At 41.8% G+C, this 21,974-nt stretch overlaps 1 protein-coding gene across 1 annotated transcript in view; it reads right to left on the bottom strand.

Annotated features, from left to right (window-relative positions):
• Positions 1-134: 134 nt before the first annotated feature.
• The window catches only part of GCH1 (GTP cyclohydrolase 1), a 25,404-nt gene continuing 3,564 nt past the window's right edge, over positions 135-21,974 (bottom strand). Inside the window, exons 3-8 of the mRNA XM_085314979.1 lie at positions 21,680-21,969; positions 9,337-9,446; positions 7,096-7,151; positions 4,216-4,247; positions 3,228-3,312; positions 135-2,606 (exon numbers count right to left, since the gene is read on the bottom strand). Coding sequence (XP_085171105.1) covers positions 2,480-2,606; positions 3,228-3,312; positions 4,216-4,247; positions 7,096-7,151; positions 9,337-9,446; positions 21,680-21,969 — 700 coding nt within the window. The 3' untranslated portion in view covers positions 135-2,479. The remainder of the gene's footprint in view (positions 2,607-3,227; positions 3,313-4,215; positions 4,248-7,095; positions 7,152-9,336; positions 9,447-21,679; positions 21,970-21,974) is intronic.

Raw genomic sequence — 21,974 nt, 5'->3', positions numbered from 1 at the left:
AACATCAACAGCCTTAGAAGGCCAAGTGAACATCTCACCACAGGGTTGAGCATTTGCTAGCACAGAGACAACCCTCACCCCAAAGGGCTGCGCGTGCACCGCTGTCACCTCAGAGTCAACAAGGATGCTGCCACTCAAAAGGATAATACTGCACTTTAATGTTTTAGAGACAATGGACCGCTACATGGTACAACAGCAGGCTCTACGTACTATACATATATACACACTGGTTGTAGTTAAAGCTCATGTATTTGACTAATACTAATAGTTCCCCCCAAAATGCACCAAATCTTACAACAACAAAAACGTGAACAAAATCCAAGGCCACAAGTATAGAGAGGTATGGTATGTTTTAAGGAATACAGGTCACAGAAATAAAAACTGGTGGTGCAATATGAACTTTATCCTGAATAAAGATAAGTGGTTAAAATGCAACCTCTTCATTACCTCAGGAGTAAGACAGCATTTTACAAATATTTGAAGTTTCACAGACCTAACGCAAGCAGACAGAAACAAACATTAGTTGGTGCCTCTTTGGTCCCCAAACTCTCCTTCCAACTGTTGAGCTAAAAAGAGAAAAAGTTTTACTTTGAACTTTAGACAAGGATGATTTAAGGCTTTTTAGTTGAAACACATAACTGAACTCAAAAGTGGCAATACCTACTCTCAATCATTTAAGGAAAACAAAAGCCGGAGAGTTAGCGTACTATAAACGTGCAACATTGCAGCCTGGTCCGGAATAGCTTCTTTGTGCTAGCAGAGAAATACTTTTGTAGCATCTTACAATACAGAATCCAGGATACAGGATATTATAAAGGRTTTTTTTTTCCTAATAATACTGTGAAGGTCTTCAAGGTAAAGTTAGTATAATGAAATACATGAGGTTACTGGCAAAAATAAGGGTGGATAATTACAGCAATAAATAAAGATGGGGGATTTTTTTTAAAGCCTTTCTTATTTATACTCTTTCAAGTTCTTTAGGTTCTACAGAAATTCAGCCTGGCATAAGTTTTACTTTGTTTCCAGCATAGGCTGAAAAGAGGATCCTGAATGTGTAAGAATTAGTAAGATCCAACTTGCTAACTAGGAACTGCCTTTTAGGTTAGAATACAGATCATCCTGGGTTCACATTCAGCAATGCAGATATGACTACAGGAATGTGCAGTGTAGCCATCTGACATGCTGGTTGACATTTTATTTTAAGTTTTGCTTCCTGTACTTAGTTTGAGAAGGGTGGTTTTCATTTGTGCATCATATTTTCCCAATTAAGAGTTACAAAACACTCATTAAAATTGCAGTAACTTGTAAGAAGTTCAGCCAAGTCCAGTGGACTGAAACATTTGGTACCAACACAGCCACACACAGAGGTTGCCACATACACGCAAAAAATGTGGTTTAATTCATTTTGATGGCATTGGAAATACTTTTCTCAATTGCTCTTATGAAATAAGTTGTAATTTCAGGATGAAGCAGCCTGGAATTGACTTGACAACAGGCAGGAGAGGTACAACGTACTGTACTCAAGACTTCAGCGCCTACCTATGGTCCAACATTTAACAGAAGCAAATCTCGAAGTGTTTGAAGAGAAATTGTTGTTTTCAGAATACCAGACTAGTTTTAGCTACTCAGTCTACTAAATCCATGGAAATCTGGGAAAGTAAACCCAACATATAAAAATCATTAAAAACATCTTTGGATATCTTAGCTTTTTGCAGACACAGACTCTGGGTCTTTTTTTTTCTTGTTAAAGTTTACTTAAAAAATAGTCAGAAATTGATAGCTAAAACGGTCAGAAATTTTGAGGCACAGAGAAGAAGCTACATAAAACCCTTTGCACTGAGATAAGGCTGTGCCCCGAATCATTTAGCAATTAATTCCCTGCATGTTAAGAGGCTARGAGAAACGCATTTTTCATTCTCAAACTTCAAAACACACTAGCAAGAATATAAAACACTGCCAGAGGTAACATCTCAAAGAGGTATAACATACATATCTAGATAYTGAAACAGCCACCAAAGGATTTGTAATAAAATGTAGTCAGAGATAATTCAGGACCATCCTTTTCAGGCAGTGGTACAGTATTTGCAGCACATAAGCAGTCCTACAAGGAGCCACAGCCTTTCAATTGTTTCCTATGCTGCACTGTATTTATTCTACTACACAGAACTATATCATAAATATCCATTTCATTCTCAAACCCTATTTTTCTCCTAATGGCAGTATATTTCATGTTCCAGATGAAAAAGCATTTTCAAAACCCCACTCAAAGCTGTGTAATTCTGACACCAGCAACATGAGAAATCCAGGACAAGCCTACCTCATCATTAAATTTTTCATTTGCCATCAAGAGTCTTTCACTGCACAAAAACTATGACAACAATTCACGACAATTTAGTTTAAAAATGAGATGTAGAAACAGATAAGAACAGTGACACTGGACAGAACAACCTCCAGAGTGCATTTACAGAATGGCACAGTTTCAGCTCCTGATGAGAGTCAGGAATTCTTCACGGGTCTTTGGATCTTCCCGGAATACACCCAACATTGTGCTGGTTACTGTTTTACTGTTCATTTTCTGTACCCCACGCATTACCATACACATGTGCCTAGAAGAAATGAGAGCGAGAGTCAACAAACTGGGYAGACTCTGTAAAGAGATAAGTAATTCTGCAAAAAGCAAAACATGTTTCTTGCAGGGTTCAGCTAAATTCTGTGGAAGTAATGAAACCTCCATATTTAGACTGAACATCTATCTATAGTACCTCAGCTTTTGTCTACACAAAAGACTGTTAAATTCTCAACTCTTGAGCACTTCCCTCTCTCCTCAGATCCTAAGAAAATTCCACAGCTCCAGGATGTGCTCTGATCCCAGGGACTTGCCTGTTGCTAGGCTCGAACTCTGCTCCATTTGAGGAAGCAGAAGGCTCACCAAGGCAGAGCACGAACTTAGCTCAGCTGGGGCTGCCAGCTGCACTGCTGGTTACCATACCTGTGCAGCAGATAAGGAGGTCCCCATTCAAAGGGGCTCCAGTCCACCCGCCCCTTTCGCCTAACCAGGCGAGGATCGCTTCTGCCTGCACCGACACTGCCTCATAGGCAGGCATGGGACACAGCTAAAGCAGCTGAAGAGGCAACACACAACAGTTTCGCAGCATGCAGCTGGTGTCACACAAGGCCATCRTGCACACAGCCCAAACACTACCACAGAACAACCCTGGGTAACTCACGTTGCTTCAATAACCACTCCAACTCCAGCAGGCTGTAAGGCTTCTGTGATGGCTATTGCAATTTGTTTGGTAAGGCGTTCCTGGACTGAGAGGACAGAGTTCAGAATCAGTATTAGACCTAACTAGCATAAACGCACCGTTAGTATCTGCATACTACCCGTAGGAGAGAGAGGATAGCATCAAGTTACTGCATTCTCCCTTCCAAGGGGACCTAATCCGCCCTAGCTCTGYTCTTCCTCCATATGTTGTCTGGGTAGTAGTAGCAGATCCTATCTTGTATTTTGGTTTATTGGAATAGACCTTTTATTCTTGTTTATTTGGGGAATCATTTTGCATTTCACATGTTTGCAGGAATTTGCAATACCACGATTTGTTACAACAGGTCTTGTGTCCCTTTATGCAGTTAAATTTCCTTACTTTCTTTCAGTTTTTGCATATTTTTTAATTGGAGTTAGAGCTATATTATTTACTCCTTACACATATACTTACATTTCCTTTTTAAGGAAAGAAAATATGAACAAAACCAAGCAAATTAGGGAGCCTGATGTCCTGCAAAGCTTTATTTCCTACAGCTCTAGCACCTTCTACTTACCAGTCTGACACCTAATGGTCACTTTAAGACTTTATTACCATGAACAGGCCAAATTTAAGTACAGGTCAATGAAACTAGGCTGAGCCTAACTCATGTATTCAKCTCCAAAAGCAGTCGCTCTTCCTTCAGGAGTGGTTTTCTAGAGTCAAACTCAGAAGGAAGAAGTGGTACTTCACAAGGTGTCCAAGCAGAGAGGAAGAGGGGAGATGGCAACAGAGGGAGGCAAAATATCCAGCCCTTCCACATCACCTCAGATACAAAACACCTGTGTCAAGAACAGCATTTTTCTTAACATTCTAACTTACAGGTAGACTGCATCTAGGCAAATTTAATTACTAGTACCCTGAGCTGACTAGCAAAGGACTGTACACACTAGGAAGAAAATCAGCTATTTACCTTGTAATCTTCTACTGTATATTTCCACAATCCTAAAGAGAAAAAAAAGAGAGAAAACACGATCTGTTATAGTTATTCCTATCTGACCATTGTCTAATCTTCACAGTTAACTCTGCACTACCAAGTGAGCCCACTGCACTGATCTGTGCCCTTCTGGGAAATGTAAGTGACGTTCTGCTGCTGTGCCCTTCCTGGAAATCCAAGTGACATCATTTTGCTGCTCAGCCTCTGGTGGGGCGCTGCCTGCTTGAGGACTTCCCTTAGCACACCACAACGTTTAGTGACAGGTTGGCTTTATCCCCACCCCACCAAACACTCCAGAGGCAAACTTGTCACTTCTCCTCATGGCTTCTTTTGTTTAGCTGTTATTTTTGAAGCATTTGTAGCAACATCCACCTGAAACATACATTTACAAGGGAATCCATGCCCAAAGACTTCCTGAAAGCTAACCCTGGAACTGAAGTCAGACTACCTCCTCTTGCCTCAATGTAAACTGAATGCTGTTTTAAGGACAATTCAGATATGTGAATTTCTAGAGGGCTTCTGAACTTGAGCAACAGACGTTTTGGATTCCTGCACTTAACCACAAACTTAACTGAGAACAGTGAGGGGCATTTTGTTTGTTTGCTTTTATTTAAAACAGATACTCTCCCTCAGTGTATCACAYCATCGTTCACAATCCACTGCAAGGATAACATAATCATTTATTATTACAGTACTATAATCCACATAAAGAAAAGTCTTACGATCCACAGAGTTAGAGTGGTTATTCCCGCAGATCTCAAACGCGGAATTACAAGTCAAGTGGCCAGGTAAAGCAGTTGCTATAGAAAGAAAGCTTCGATACCCATCTGGCCAGACTAGACAAGAAACAGATACATGCTGGCAGCCTRAGGCATTAGTAACAGAAAACATCTCAGACAATGAGACTTGCCTGCTTTTTTGAGAGAACTATATGCAGAAACTTCCTTCCAAAAATGAAACGATTGTGTTATAACTATTTCAAACAAAGTAAGATAGTATTTAGATTAAATATATGGATAGAAAAAAGTTGATGCTGGTAGGTATTTTTACAGTTGTATTAAACATGCTTACAGGGCTTCTCATGTGCAAAAAGGATTATTTGCATTAGGATTTCAAGCCTGAGCTTAAAATCCAAAGATGTTTGTTTACTGAATACAGGTCATCCACAGCTACAGAAACTCACCACATTAGACTAATCCTATTATGAAAGATTATACCTACAGTACCAATAGCCTCAAGTCTTTGTATAAACACCAGTTGCATTGACTAGAACAAGGAAGGGAAGTACGACTGGCCCACCAATCTCTTTTCATGGTAAGCATTCAAAAGCAAGTGAGGACAGAGAACATTTTGTTATACAAGAATCTAGTCTTTTCATTATTATAATATATGAGAGTTTCACCCTAAACTTGAAAGAGGCAAGTTTTAACCTTTAAAGCACACTGGAGGAAGCCTTGCATGTTTCCAAGCATGTTTCTACACTGGGAGAAGAAACAGTAGGAAAATTATATGCTTTTAGCACCATATTGTCACTTGCATTAAGAAACATTCAAGACAATTTTGAACTCCTTTTTACCTCTGCAACTCAGAGATAATTGAAGATCAGTGCAAACACAAATTGATTGATACATATTTCTATAGTGATCTTTAATTCTGAATTCACGCGCTTCAGAAACAAAAGCAAGTGCTAAAGGCACTACTTCTTCCAGATGAATGTATGTCCAGTACAGTACACAATAAACAAATATGAAAGTTCAGTGTTGAACTGCTTGTTTCAACCTTTWAATCAGAGCCCACCCTGACTAAAGTGTCAGACCACTAGACCAAAGTCCACTACTATAACCACTCCGGAAAGATGGTCCCCCTGTAATGGGAGGTTACATTAATAGCAGCTTGACCTCCAAGGGCCTTTCCAAACCAAATTCATCATTGTGCAGAGCACAGAATAAAGCTGAGTGAATTTAAAGCACTTTAGCATCACAGACTACACATTTCTTACCCACTAAGAAAACCCAGCAGGCATGTAGATTTACAAGGTTAATTCTCATCAGTGTTACTAGAACTACAAGATTAGCAGATGCATCAAGGAAAGTATGAAAGCAAGTTTTATGTGGTCTTTTTGAGCTGCAGCCAGTCTCCTCAGGTCTGTTTATCAGAAGAAACCCTTCCACTCTGTTATCCCACAATCTGCTTACTTAAGATTCTACCACCCCTCTCCCCACTAGAACTAGGAAGCGTCACTTTAACAATTTCAGTTCAGCAACTGATCCAAGGGAACTTGCTGGAGGAAAAAATCTATTTTTCGTAACAATCAAGTTTCTCAAGTGTATCATAATTACTTTGTTTCTTAGGCTGAGTCTCATCTATAAAAATCTACCCAGAAGCTCTCTCACCAGGTCTCAAGTGAAAGAAATGTCAAATTTATCTGAAGAGTCAGCTAAGAGCTATGAAAGCTCTAGATTCAATTCAAATCCAGAGATGCTGTGTTCATTTGCAGTTTGGAAGTTCTGGGGTTTTGCTCTTATGAGTCAATATACATACAAGAAACAAATAACTAGAGATTCCCAGTTGTTTTAGCTGCCTTCTTCRTAAAGGGGAAGTTTCCCTGCAGACACCAACGATCATGCAAAAGCATTACAGCTCTACTACAGTCGACCGATGAATTAACGTAGAGCTCTAAGACTTATCCGTCCTCCTCACAAAAACCGTAAATGCCGAGGATTGGTCTAAATCCAAATTGAGGACACAAAGTGTGCTGAGATTTAGAGGGTGACCAGATTAGAAAGATTAGCACAGTGAGAACAGCTTGGAATCCTTTTTACAAATTAGCATCACTTTCACTACATTAACACTTACCTAGCAAGCTTGCTGAGCCCGAGTACTTGTTTGTTAGGAAGATAGCCAATATGTACCTAGACAGAGGAGAACAACCATTAACGGAATCAAAAAGCTCACTTCCAAATGCATGTGCAACTCATGCATCGAGAATGAGACGTGCATTCACCCCAGAACTAATTCTGGAACAATCCAGAAGTGGGATTCATACAATTGCAGCATGTGAAAAGGACATGCCACCATGCAAGCCTGAAAGATTACAGAGCTGACAAAGACTGTAAATGCCTAGTAAAATCAGTGTCCTGGTGAAGAATAAGTTTTCTGACAGGGAGAAATATCACAGCTTTTCAAGAGCCAAGGCTCACGTCCCAAGTCTCAGGAATGCTATGAAGTACTACATTTGGGTACAAATAGCAGTTCTTATTACTCAGCTCAGTACTACTCATCTAAAATAAACATGCTTTTCTTTCAAGGCCTAAAATGGGTTTCGGAAGAGGGTGAGAGAGGTTACACTATTTTCAGGGAAAGTTCTGATGGCAAGAAGTACTTAACCACCAAAACCAGGCTGCACTTACTGATTTTTAAGGCCAACTCAAGCGCTACTGGTAGCGCCAAAGATTACTGTATGATTGAGTCAACTTCCATCCTACTCGAATGCAGATTTTTTGAACGTTAATACCGGACTAGGCTGAAATAAGATCTTGTGTAGACAAATGTTTGGATGGGGGAGGGGAAAGTATTTATTTTCTTGTTTTAGAAAGCAACATAGGCTACTGAATTCAAGTGAGTTTACAGTAGTAGCAGACTGTAAACCAGCATTTATGCCACTGTACCAGAGACTGGAAAGATTACCCAAGATATAGTAGGAGAGTATCAGCTATCGATTCTCTCTTAGGGCTTTGCCTAGAGGCCCCATCTCAGCATCCTGTATTGCTGTACCTGCAATAGAGGTACCATAGTGCCCCTAATTACCTGGCTACCTTGCTCATTCCTATCACTTCTGTTGGGTAATCAACCCACTGACACCTGAAAGACATGAAACATTTCAGATCAAGAAAGAGACATAACTTAGAAATAAGCGTTGAATCCTGTTCCCCATATGAGCAACTTTGTGAATTTTAATTTTTAAAATAAAGCTGCAAATACACAACCTATTGATCAGTATTTGCAGCCTGTTCGATATACCCAACAGGAGAATGGTTAGTCTGAGAATATTTAGAGGCATACCAAGTCATTTAGCAGACCATTATACGAGCAGGACCAATTCGGTGTCTGCGAGGAGATTTCTCCAAACCACACAGGCTAACAGCTAGATGTAAAAAGAATGCATATATAGCCGCAGAAGTAATGAAAAGAATACACACAGTATGTGTAACCGAGAAGTTACTTTGTTTTCCAGTATAAAATACTAACAGCAAGGAAAGAAAGGAGATAAAACTGAGGTGACCACATTAACTAAGTAAGTGGTTTCCCTTCAAGTACTTTGTTTTTGAGCGACAGTATACTTGGAACATACATGGCAATGATCAAATTTTACAGAAGAGAAGCACTTGCCAGCCTATGAGTACTTTATGGTAAAACAAAAGGATTAAAATAAGCTCCATCCTCCTGTGCTAATGTGGGAGTGAAGAGGCTGAGATTTGGCAGAAGTGATTTCCAACTCCAAACGCTTCATCAAGTTTACAGTGCCTAACTTAAGAACTTTTAAAGCTGACACTAACATTTCAACATCATCTGATACACAAGCCCCTTTTATGGGAATTCCACCCGAAGTGGCCTCCTGCTAGTCATTTTTGACTACAGCCCTTCTGACTGTGCTTGCTTATTTAAGACAGTGCTGCTAGTCAGAAGTTTGTTCCATTTGCAGGGGTTCCTTATATGAATGTGCACTAGACAGCTCTAAGCCAGTAGTATAATCCGTGACAGACCAGAGCCACTGTGCAGGGTGAGCTGGTTTAATATCAGATGTCTGCCCCTAAGGCTTACTGCTGCTTCACCAAGAGCTTTGATACAAAATGTCAGAAAACATTAGATTATTTAGACTAGGAAGGGCTGAGCATTATGTTTTATGGGCTTAAAGACAAATAAAACTTGCATTGAGAAGGTCCTCTTCATTTGTATTCTAAGGATTAACTTCTGAACTCATAGCCATAAGTGATAAATAGTTATAGCTTTAAAGAAAAAACCAGGTGCAAAGTCTTTTGCATGTACTTTAGGTCTCCTACCCTGTATTTCAGGATTTATTTTGTGAGGAAGAGTTACCTTTCCAACAAATGGAACGAGGTGATGCTCACACAACGAGAACATGTCTATGTCCTTCACAATTACCATCTCATCATGATCTTCATCAAAGATGGCGTCATTCAGAACATCTGAAATTAAACACTTGTATTAAAAAAAGTTATATGCACAAGCATGGAAAGTTCTTCCAGTCAGTAACTGAGAAAGCTCATAACACATGTAGCTATCTCAAAACTACAGATTTGGGGGTTAAGAGAGGTTTAGGGAGAGAACTATGGATTAACAATGCAACCTTGCTTTGGTTTGCAAAAGATCATGCAACCAGCACAATGCTACGTCAGATTCCCTATGTGCTATGCTGAGAGAAAGTCTATGGTGCTTCATTAAAATTGTATTAGCTTGTGCCAGGTTTGAAAAAGCCTAGCCTTTGCAGAATTACAGGCATCTTATGATTAATTGAAACTACAGCTGATAAAGCCATTGCTGAACAGGAGAATACATCTAGAAGTAGGCTTTCATATGCCTACGTGTACCACAAGCAAAGCTCAGCCTGAGCTTAGAGAAAAGCTGAGCCACCTCAGTTATTTCTTCACACATTTGAACATCACTATCTTCAAGGAAGTTTTGTATCCAAATATCATACTCTCCAGTTCTATCCTAAAACATACCAGCTAGCATCTGTGCAAGCATACACAAACATCTAAAATACACCGATCTGTAGTCACAGATCAGGGAGAAATGTGCTGTGTCCTGTACAGCAAGTAGGCATGCAGATGCATACTCCAGCTTAGCTCTATGTTTCAGAGTTAACAAAAAATATGAAAAAAAACAGAAGGAAGAGACAGTTCCTTCAGCAATAAAAGGGCTTGGGGTTTTGCTAGTCTCAAAGGTCAGCAAACAAATCTCCATCTATTTTCAAGATTTAGCAGTCCTCTGACAATTCCCACCTGACACAGGTTATAGCAGATCAGCAGAGTCTCCACAAAGGCTGCAGGGAGCTGGACCATGTTTGAAGAGGTTAGCAGTAGAACAGCTGCCCCAACGTAAGAGAGAGCATTTTTCAAGAGAGAACTAGCACTAGCTGCATAGAAGAGCTGTTTAGCAAAAAAACTCTGCAAACAAATAACTTGAGACCACACTGACTACTTGGAATCGCTTCCAAGAACCGTCAGGGTCACACAGAGCATGTCCAGAAGAGAAATCATGGGGCTCAGGGACTGCCCAGCTCAATCCAAAGTGGAACTTGTCACCTTCAGTGATGATTACAGAAATTCAATAGCTGCATCTGCTCTATTTGCCTTTATGCCTTCCCCTGACATGCACGTACACCTAATGGCTACCATCTGTTGTCGATAACGTATCATCCTCATGGAGCATTTTAATTTCCTGCCTGCCTATCAGCACTACACAGGTAACCCTGGAAACTGTGTGCACAATACTCTGCCTGCAACTCACATTCCTTCCTTAGAAGTGCTGACAACTTGGAAAACAGCGAGGCTGAACCCCACAAGATTTTCAGGCTGGTCAGAGTGTAGGGAATGGAGGACATGAAAGAAGCCAGAGAACAGCTTTATGCAGGCAAAAGATTTTCTGTTCTTCAAATTTTAGAGTCTCGTTTACGCCGAGCACTGCAGCAGAGGCATAATATCTTTTTGTGTATATAGGAAGCACCATGAACTTGTATTACGATGAGCAGCCAGGAATAGCCAGAACCTGAAGCACAGCAGAATCCAAAGATAGGGAAAAAGAGTGAGAGCAGCCATCTAGTTCTTCCATCCCTCCCAGAGCACTCTGCAAATCTGCCATTTCCACAGCAGAAAGGCAAACAGTGTTTCTATGAAACCTGCTGCTATGCACAGCATTATTAACACAAAATCCAAATAGATCCAAGAAGCACCTCTAAAGTGACTGCTATGTTATTAGACCACCAGCTTGGCTTAGACCAGTATTGCTGGGAGCGTATCAGAGCCTGATATTAGATATGGATTTACGTCAGTACACGCACAGAGCAGACTGTTCAGAACAGTCAAGAAGGGCCACGTTCTCATTACAAGCCATAGTAACGTGCAACACAGCGTAAGGCCCCGTCTAGCTCAACAGAAGGAGCTTCAACTCAGAAGCTGTCAAACATACATAGCTTTTAAATATATGTGATAGATTCTTACAGACTTCATCTAAGTAATCTGTTGCTGTGCTGAAGAACTGTGTTGTATTACGAGAGCACTGTTAGACCTACTTTAAAGCTGGAAAAAAAAAGAAGTGACCTATGAAGTCTCACATAGGCCACTTCAGGGACAAAACGCATCGCTCCCATAGCTAAAGCAATTGAGCAGGAACACAAAGGTCATCCTTCTTGCGTAACTCCCCTCCTCAGGCTACAACTCAGAGTCATAGTAGTCTGTGCAATGCACAGGGAGTTTTGGAGGCATGTAAGTAAACAGACCCATGTTTCAAGAACATAACCATAAGGCTGCAGGGTGCTTTGCACCTTTCATTTATATAGACCTTGCCAATTTTACACCTTGGATATGTTGAACATTAGCAGCAAACTGCAGCCAGATCACAGATGATACCTGATCAGCTATGTATCTTCTGCAGTTACGCCTGCAACAATTTCTGATGATTTTAAGTCAGTAACAGCTATCGCTTGAGAAGAGGGGCCAGAACACACAAAGAGAGACAAGCTTACGGTCGGGCCCTTCCAATAAGCCTTTCACAACTGTCAGATGATAGAGGGGAACAAAGGCAAAACAGAAGCTGGGACAGGAGGCAGGACTCCCTGCCTGAACAGCTATGGTGCTAGACAAGCACCCCAGTCCTCCATATCCTGCTGGAATCCTTCCTGCACACGCTTTACAAGCCTGTTCTCCTGAAAGCAAGGATAGCCCAAAGTCTGGATGTCCATACTCCTCTCCCTTGAGATCTGAGTCTTCTGTTGACAGCAAGAGATCTGGGCAAAAGTAGCTGCAACAAGATGCTGTGCTGTCTTATCCCAGCACTGCTCTTCAGTAATCACACTGGATATATATATATATATATTTTGGGGGGGGGGGGGGATAAAATTTACGAGGTTTTCATGGACTGCTTTCAGCCTTATGCATCCTATCACTGCTCTTTGCGGGGGGGGGGGGGGGAGACAAAGACCCTTGTGCAGAGAGGCAAGTGTTTTATCTAACTTTGCCTGGCTTTTATTTTTGTAGACATGCAATTTGCAATAGCATCAACTACTAACAGGGTCCCAACAACCTGCAGCACATATTACAGATAGATTACRAGAGACAAAAGGACAGAAAGGGAAACAGGGCCTCAGATTAAACAGGCCAGAAGCAAAGCTAGGGACAAATTCATATCTCTTACCTTGTTCTTATGTTCCATCTACTAGGCCATGCTGCTTACTTCACTAGCTTGATTACTTTCCTCTGAATTTCCTCATTTGGAGGCCCCCAAATGTTTGCTCCAACTCCAGACTACTTTTTCTGTCACTGAGGGCAAGCTGTCTTCCTCCCAGGCCTTTTCCAACTCACACAGTGCAAGTGTGACGATTTTATATTGGTTACATCTTCCAGTTCTAAAATACTTACCCGCCCGTCTAATCTGACTGTACCTTTTCCATTCTTTCTTCCTGGAACAACAGATCCTTCACAGCAAAAATGTAGAAGTCCACAGGACTTTCAGGGGAAGGGAAGGCCAGAAGTAAATTCTCCTAGTTTGGTTTCCTAACAAAGCAAGACACCTACAGATCAGAAGATGTGCTCCTCCTCAACAAGTTATTTAAGCAAAAAAACTAAACAAACAACAACAAAAACAACAACAAAAAAAAACACTAAAAAAAACCCACTTTACTCTCCAGGGAAGTGACCCTTTTATTCCCTCCAAGTACCATCTACGTAATCCTCCACGTCAGTAAGAGGATATGACTTGCGTTTGTTTTCTGAGCAAGACAACAGACATGTTCTTAGCTAGCCCCTTGGCCCCTCGGTGATAACTGCCCTCTCTGAGATTTTACTAGTCAYGACTGCAATACAGCTATGCTTCAGTACTGCCACAGAGCCCAAACTACATGCCAAAGGAGACTGTAAACACTGTATGTGCTCTCCACCACCTCAGAAAACCTAAGGGAATTTACTACTTAAGCCCCTAAGCCTGAACACATCATATTAATGAAAAGCTAAGAGTTGGATAAAAATACGTAACACAACAAGAACAAACATTAGATGTACAGTCAGGGCAATCTCTAGGTTATTTCAGGTGATTTTTCCTTTGACCTAGAGTTCAGGTCCTGTTGTAGAGACTTCAGAGTGTTGTTAAAAAATAAACAATGACCTCTCTTGCAAGGTAACTCCTGATTTTTTATCCTCTATCTTCAAAGAGAAAGTTGATTAAAAAAAAATCAGAATTGGATGAAGACACAGAACAAGAGACCTTTCAGGATTTTGCGTCAGAGCTAAGCAAGAAGACCTGTTGCTATAGAAACTATTTGCATGGCTTTAACGTGACACAGGAAAGCAAAAGCACCTCTGGCAAGCAAAGATAAAATGCCCACCCAGCAGCTGGCCCAGTAGGTGAAGGGAAAGAAGGATCACAGCACACTGCAGAGCAGCACTGCATCAGCTTCACAGCACTTCAGATGTCGGATTCTCTGGCTGCTTTTGACTATGCCTGTGAAACAGAAGACTGAAATGTTTGTAGATTGCTTTCACTCTGTCTTAAGTTACTTCACTAAAGCTTTAAGTTGCCCCACTGCTCAAGGATCATTTAGTCTGCACTGCTTCTCAATAAGCAAAACGTCAGTGTAGCTGTATAGCTGAGCCCTCGTCAAGTTTTCAGAAGTACGCTCACTGTAGAACAGCTTCAGGAGTCAAACACTGCCCTGAGCATCGCATCGCAGATACAGTAGAGGAATCAAGCTGAGGACTGCTCAGCATCAGGAGTACTGAGGCAGTCTCGGAGGGTTACTATACTGCTCCTTGAGCTGACCCATCCTGGYAGAGGATAAAAGCACAGTTTTCCTTAGCCCACCACGTGGCTCCAGGCTGTTCTCATTACAGCCTTCATGTTCTCTCTGGTAACCCACAACCTCCCCATAACCACCACCACCACATTGCACCAGGCAGAGACCCTCTTAGGAACAGGTTCAGGCCTTCTGTCACAGACATGTTATCAGGGTGAGCAGGAAGCTGCAGGATACCAAGTCTCATCATTCTGAGCAGACTGAAGTACAGGCTGCAGTTAGGTTCTGCTCTGCCAGAAGCAAAACCTGACTCTCAAAAATCAGTTGCAGCAGATCTTGCATGTAAGAAGTAAGAACGAGTAATGATTCGGAAGATGCTCCTGAAGAGCAATATGATGTAGCCAGAGACCAAAAACTAACCATTCATTACAGTACAATGAGATGATATATGTTGGCAGGTACCTCTGACTGCCTTTTCTGGGTAAAAGTTTGTTTCAAGATTATGAAAAATCTGAACACAAACATAATCTACATACAGCAGGAAGCACAAAACTTCTAAAAGCTAATTGTATGCTGGGGAAATCAATGAGCTACAGAGTCGGATTAAATCATCTATAAGGAAACTGCTGTAAAGCTTTCAGATGCTGCTGGGTAAGTAGTTATAAGTAAAGTCAAAACTGAGATTTATTTGTGTTACATTACAGAACAATTGCAGTTAAAATATTCCAGACAAGCAACAAAAAAACTGCTACAGCCTTTCAGTACTGAAACACTTCCTTTGTGGAATTTGTTATGCATATAGAGTAGAGAATCATACTACCATACACTTATCTATGTAAGAATGTAGACTGCTACAGAAAATTGACTTCAGGTAGCCAGGAGCAGGAATGTTCTTGTTATGCCAACTTCACAGCAGAATTGCTATTTGCTTCAAGCAGTCTTGAAGGGCTCCAGAAAGAAGCAGCCTAACCTGTAACATCACTGTTTAACAGGCAATAGAGTTCAAAAGCTGCAGAGAATTAAATAGGCATTAGTACCATGTAGCTTCCTTGCCATGATGTACCTTCTTAACAGGAAGGAAAACTAAGCCTCAGACAAAGAAGAATTTACAAGTTTGTGAAATATTTGTGAACTATTAGTCATCATTGCCATGCCAGAGGACTGGAAATGAAGTTCAGTTTCAGACAGGAACATTTGCTTCAAAAACAAAGCTGAACTTCTCAGTTACTAGAAACAGAGTTGCACCAGATGTATAATTTAAGGCACATTTTGGAGAAAGCAAAGACTGAGGAAAAGAAATACTGTTATTCAACTAGTTCTGAGCAACATTTGTATGAATTCATTTATTTTCCTAGAAAAGGTTTTCCATGCTGCAGTGAGATTCAAGAAATTAGTTATTACAGACTACTGTCTGTAATAGTTATTGAGCAAAAGATCAGCGAGACTCTTGGATGAAGCCAAGATTAGGTTCTAAAAGTGGTCTTACACTGATACATTTATTAGTTAAGGGAAAGCAGGGTTTTGGAGACACTCACTAAAAAATATTTTCTAACTGTTTCATAATGTCTCATGTCATACAAGGTACTGAAAGCCCCCAATCCACACACACCACTGAAATTGAAAGAAAAAGTAAAGTTGAAACAATGCTTTGGAAAAGCAACATGAAAAGATAGAGTATCCTTAGTAGGTAAGATTCTAGAGCAGATAGAGGTTAAAAGATTTAATAGATTCCTGACAAAACACCAAACAATTTTAGTAAACCTAGTATTACTTAAGTATTAATGGAGGGAAATAATACTGGAAAGTCCTAGAGTCCTAGTTCCCAGTAGAAATAAGTTTCACTTAAGTATTCCATTTGGTGGTGAAGGTTGAGGGGGAAAAACAAGAATCTTAGTCTGAACAATTCTGCCTCTCTCCCACCTTTTATATGAGAAACAAGGCATGGCCATACCACCAATAATGCTGATAGTCTAAACTGCTATTAGTTTAAGTATCTTGTTTATGAAAAACAAGAGAACAAGCAGCATCTTGTTTCTAGTAACAGGAAAGAACAAAATAACTCACCAGCTCTTAGCAAAGGGCAGCGCTGCTGAGCAAACAACCCTGCTTGTTTAACGCACTGCCTGTCTATTTTTACATTGTGATGTTTAACATCTCTTCTCCTCCATGGCAAACTGGGTAGGCTTTGAAAACTTAGGAGCTTACTCCATTGCTGTCATCTGTCAAAATACCAAATCCAGAGACAAGATGGTGAAAACAGAAGTATTAAACTTGTATTTATTCAGTTTTCTCCATAGAAAAGTACATGAACTAATGAGAGAAAGGAAATGCCAGATGCACACAATTCAGGTGATAGTGTACTAGCATTAGACATAAGTATTATTTGCTTTAAAATAAAATCCACACAGTAAAGTCACTTAGTAGCTGGCTTCAAGGGAAATCAAATGTACATGCAGCCTTTCAAACCATAAAGGTTGAGAAAGCAAGCTCTCCTCCTCAGTATTTCTGATTTTCATTTCCCTATTAAAAGGGCTGAATCTGCCAGCATAATTGAATGCTAATGTACTGACCAAAGAAGTCTTGCAGTTTTTACTTAYAACCAACACTGCTGTTACCAACTACACCATTTAACGAACATGCTGTTTTGTTTAAAGTGTTTACATTGAAAACAAGTTAACTTTCTACTGCAGTTGTAGGGAGCTTACTGAACCCTGTGTCTGATGTTTCCTACTGTTCTGCACAATCAGAAGCAGCTCCTTTACTTGTGCCTTTCAAAGCTAGCATCACTGACACTTGCCACTTCTGTAACTCACCATTTAATTCTGTTTAGCAAGATGGACTTAGATGTTTCCAGCTTTAGTTACAATTTAGTACTGTCTACAATCTTGTATTTCCATTTATCCACTCATTTACTGTATTTGCACGCACTTGTCCTTTGTAATGTCTATCTAGTCTCTCAGACACCACCTTTGAGTGTGGCATTAAGCCTTTAAGTGAGGGAGAGATCTTTTAAGGTTTAGTCTTTGTGTGGCAGATAATTCCTCAATAGATGACACAAAGGCAACCAGCTACTAACAGTCAAGCTTACCTTTATTTACCATGAGTATAGGTTACTATTTGTTACATACAATTTTTCTCCCAGGAGCATAGAGCTGATAAATCTGACTCTCATTCAAGAAAAGAAAAAATGCAAGACAAGCACTGCACAAAGCTGATAAGACAGACTTTTGGTATCCTTTGGTCTACTCTGCCAGTCTTGCCAAGATAGGAAGTTCAAGATGTTTCATTGTAATGGCCATTAGTCTACATGCACGCCCAAGTGTGAGCAGCCAGCATTTTAAAGTCTGCTCCCCAAAYAGACTTTACTTCAGATCACTGTAAGCATACTTCCTCCTTCAATGGAGGTTTTATTTCCAGTACTATAGAATTGAGATCAATGCATTTGAATACCTTTTGTCAGAGAAAGAGCAAGTGATTGAAGTCTTTAGTAAAGCCAGGATTATAATGGGAGTAAATACAATCTAGGAAGAGTAACAAGAGCCAGATTTAGAAACCTAGTAAGCAAACTTCTAATAACACTGAAATACACTATCCTGACTGGATGCAGAACATAGTTAGCAGAGAGGAGGCAAAACAGGAATACTTACTCTGCACTATCAAAAACAAGCTACAAAACGTATACAGCAGAGACTGGAAACAGCAGAATCATCTTTGCTACTCATGGAAATATGAATGGAAAAAAGAAACAGAACTTGGATATGACCTTCCCCATATCACTTCAAATTAAGGTATGGAAACTACAAAAAAGTATGATCAGGCATCMTGGAAGCAAAACACAGATACCTTGGAAGGGAGAACAGTTACCTAGCACATTTAAGCATGCCCCAGGTGTATTATCATTCTCAGATACACCCTAACCAACCAGATTAAGAAAAATATTTCTTAGGGCGAATTATCAGGTAAGGTTTAAAAAAAGAAAAATGTTTGCCGACTCTGTGCAAACTACATTTTAGATCAATAGCTTCAGAAAACACTAYGGAGTTAAACTGGACTCCACTAACAGCACCGTGTTCTTTCCACCACCACAGAAGGCAGATCACTGCAAAGCAGGCAATCCCTCACCATATCCAAAAGCTTCCGACAACCTGATTGCACTCAGGAACATTCAGTCATAAGTAAGAGCTAAAAACCACTCAAATGGCTAACCTCTAAGAGCAGTGGGCAGCATTCAAGGCAATCAAGTTGCTTAGTTTTATAACCAGGCACAACGCATCGTATGYTCTCACTCAGAGTGAGTGAAGTTTGAATCAAGTATTTTAAATGCTGCAAACCTACAGTTTTCAACCAACCTCCACTAGATGTAATAATTTGGGAATAAAACTTCCACAAAGCTTTTTTGGCTCTTGCATGGCAAATTAAAATGTTGTCAGAAGTGGGAGTTACTTTCCTTTGCTTATATAAAATAGATATCCCACCTAGAAAAATACAGAAGACTGATTTTAAAGCCTGCAGTTATACTTAACATTTACTTCCATGGCTTTGGTTTTGTCACTCTTCTCTGGCTGCACAGTCAGGCAACAATATTTTCACCTACCAGGGAGGGTTGGGAGCTCAGCTATAGGGCCAGGTGAAGTCAGGTGCCTGTTGCAACATCTTGCCCCTGGCTCTGCACTTACACAATCACAACATAGAGCTTGCACTTGAGAAATGTTCTGTGATTCTTGTAAGTCCCATCATTTCAGGTATAGCAGTTACCTTCTGCTGAGTGAGAGGTATGACTTGAACTCATACCTAAACCTCCAATAAATCACAGCCTTAACCCCTGAACATGCAGACAGCTCCAGATTAAGGAACTGAATGAGGTAGAAGAGGAATCAGAGTATATAAAGTGGAGTTKGTTCTTTTACAAGCCAGTTCCTGGTGCAGTTCACAGCCTCGCTATGCAGCCAATCGTATTGGCATAACCAAGCGAACGGCACGCTAAGATGCAGCAGAGGCAAGCGGGCAGAGCTGCAGGTCCACAGTCAGCATCACTCCCAAAGATTTCATAGGTTTTACAAAGCATTTAAGGATCTCCCAAGTGTAAGTTACCGCCACATCAGCTCTCACAGCCAGCTCCTCATCTACTAGTCATTTTGCTAGCTGCTAGCTAGCAAGGATTTGTCCTTCAGTTACAGCTCTTTTCTCCTGTTTTGCTAATAAGAGTGGATAGATTGAAAGCACAGTATTGCATTGGAAAACAGGAGCAGCTGGAAAGTAAAAAAAGATTCCCCAGCTGACACAGGAACAGAGGTTGATATCACGATTTCATTTTGCATTTGGAAGAAGGCAGTCCAAGAGTACAGCCACTAGCTCCATGTGTGTGTTTGTGGGTATATGTGTGTGTGTGTGTGTGTGTGTGTGTGTATAAAAATACAGCTCTCCCCCATTATACGTACTGAGGAGAGGGGACTATTCAGATCTACTCAGCTCTGAGAAATCAGGATCTCCAAGAATCCACACTGGAGCAGAAGGAAGAAGGTATTAAAAAGGCAGAGGGAATCAGTCTGCCTTAACTGGCTCTGCACACACGACAGGCAGCAAGATAAGTCAGTTTTACAATAGGAAGCAGCCTCATTCAGGTTCAACATGAAAATTCATGCTCAGACTATCACTAAAAAAAATCCTTCCGCTAGAGACTGGCAGGATGACTATGAAACCTCCTGTGTTATACAGCAATGAAAAGACAAATGCAATCCAAAATGCAACAGGGAAGTTATTCTCAGTAGAGAAGTATTATGCCAAGTCCCTGATGAAACCTCTTCTCAACAATACTTTGCAGGACAGAAACAAAGAGGTCTGACTGGAACCAAGATGATCAATGCAATCCAGAGTCTATTTTCAATTGGGAACCTGAAAACCTGATTTGCAAAACAAGGGTTAAGGGACAAATGCTATCATGAGCAAAGAAAAGTTAAGAGACAATATTGGCACAGGAGTATAAACTGGCCATGAGTAAATTAATGCTGGAAGTTAGAGGCAATTAGGTTTTAGAAGAGGCAACAATTTTGAAAAGTGAGAAAAAACAAACAAGACAGCTTACAAGTTAGAGCACAGTGTATTTATGAAATACACTGGGTTAGCAGAAAGCTGGACTTGAAGGTCCTTTGCTCATGGCTGGCATCAGAGACTGGACAGTWTGGCTTTTTCCATTCAGATACAACATTAATGCAGTTTGGGGGCAGGGTCAGTACTCCAAAGTTGTACTCAGGAAAGCAGAGCATGCTCAGCTCATTTCTGAGTYGCATTCAAAAGACTCCCTGCTGTCAGTGCTGATATCTCTGTCCACTAACAGGAACTTGCCTTTCCTCCTGACAGGGAGTGAAAGGGGGAATTCCCTAGTTTCCCAAGCCTGTATTATCTGTAAAGGGTGCAGTCTTTCACAGAAAGGCTAGGAAAAGGCTAGGAAAAAGAGAAAGTTTCATTTGATATAAAACCAAATCTTCAAATAGGATTCACTCAGCATTGGAACCAATGGACAAATTCAGAGTTTCTGGTGATGAAAAGGAGACCAAAACCTAGTAGCTTCTTCTCCTCGTATCCTCAGGGACAGCCCACAGCCACCAAGCTGTGAAGATCTTCATCCGGGGGAGCAATGAGAGCTTAGAGTACCTCTCCACACCAGCACTCAGCCCCCGAGGTGGCGCAGGGATCTCTCCAACCGCCTCATCTCACTTCCTCAAGTTTCGCTCCCAGCATGGAAAAGCCTGACCTGATAAAAAGCACTAACAGAACAGGACACTTTCTGAGAGTATTCAGAGAATTTACATCTTGTAATAGGAAAAGAAGTGCTCCTCCTTCACCTCTGAGCACACCTTCTAGTTGGGCTGGACAAAGATACAACGAACTCCCAACTCCAGAGTTTGAAAGTTTGCCCCAGAGGAGCGGAAACAAGCGCTTGCYTTAGGCACTCCAGCCAGCACCACACAAGTTTAAAAGAACACGTGAACTTTAGCAGCATGAAGTTAAAAATAACCAAACAAACAAAACCTCCCCTCGCACACACACACAGCTGGATGGGAGGGAGAGAGGAGGCAAGAGGGAAACACCAGCAAGGCCAGTGGTTCCCACCTGTGTTCTCCCCTCACAGGCAGGCAACTTCAGGCAGGGGATGCAGTGGTGGGGCAGCCGCCAGGCGCCAGCGGGTCGCGGCTGCGCTTCCACCTGGGAACCGCCTGAAAGCGCTAAGCGGGGCAACCCCCGCCCCCAAAACACCCCCCCGGCTCGGGCTGTTGCTCCAGCTCAGCCGTCAGCGGCGCGGAGAGCGGCGGGCACGAGCGCCCGGAGCAGCCGGGCAAGCCGGGGCTCGGCCCCCCCGGCAGCGGCCCGCAGGCTCGGCGGTGCCCGCCCCCCGGGTCGCCCCGCGGCCCCTACCCGAGATGGTCTCCTGGTAGCCCTTGGTGAAGAACTGCATGGCGGTGGCCGCCCGCCAGGGCGTCTTGAGCAGCCCCTGCCGCTCGGGGTCCTCGCCCAGCGAGCGCAGGATGGTGGTGTAGGCGGCCGCCAGGCTGGGCAGGCTCAGCTCGTTGTCCTCCTCGCTGCGGGGCCGCTCGCCCCGCCAGCCGTCCAGGCCGCCGCCGCAGCCGGGGGGGACGCGCGGCTTCTCCGCGCCCGCCGAGGAGGGCGGCGGCGGTTTCTTCTCCTCCCGCGCGTACCCGTTACAGCTCCG

The sequence above is a fragment of the Rhea americana genome, unplaced genomic scaffold (genome assembly GCF_003343005.1).
Source record: "Rhea americana isolate MKP2758 unplaced genomic scaffold, rheAme1 scaffold_42, whole genome shotgun sequence".
NCBI classification, from domain to species: Eukaryota; Metazoa; Chordata; class Aves; order Rheiformes; family Rheidae; genus Rhea; species Rhea americana.
Note: the sequence above shows the minus strand (reverse complement) of the source record. Positions and strands in the feature narration are given on the sequence as shown.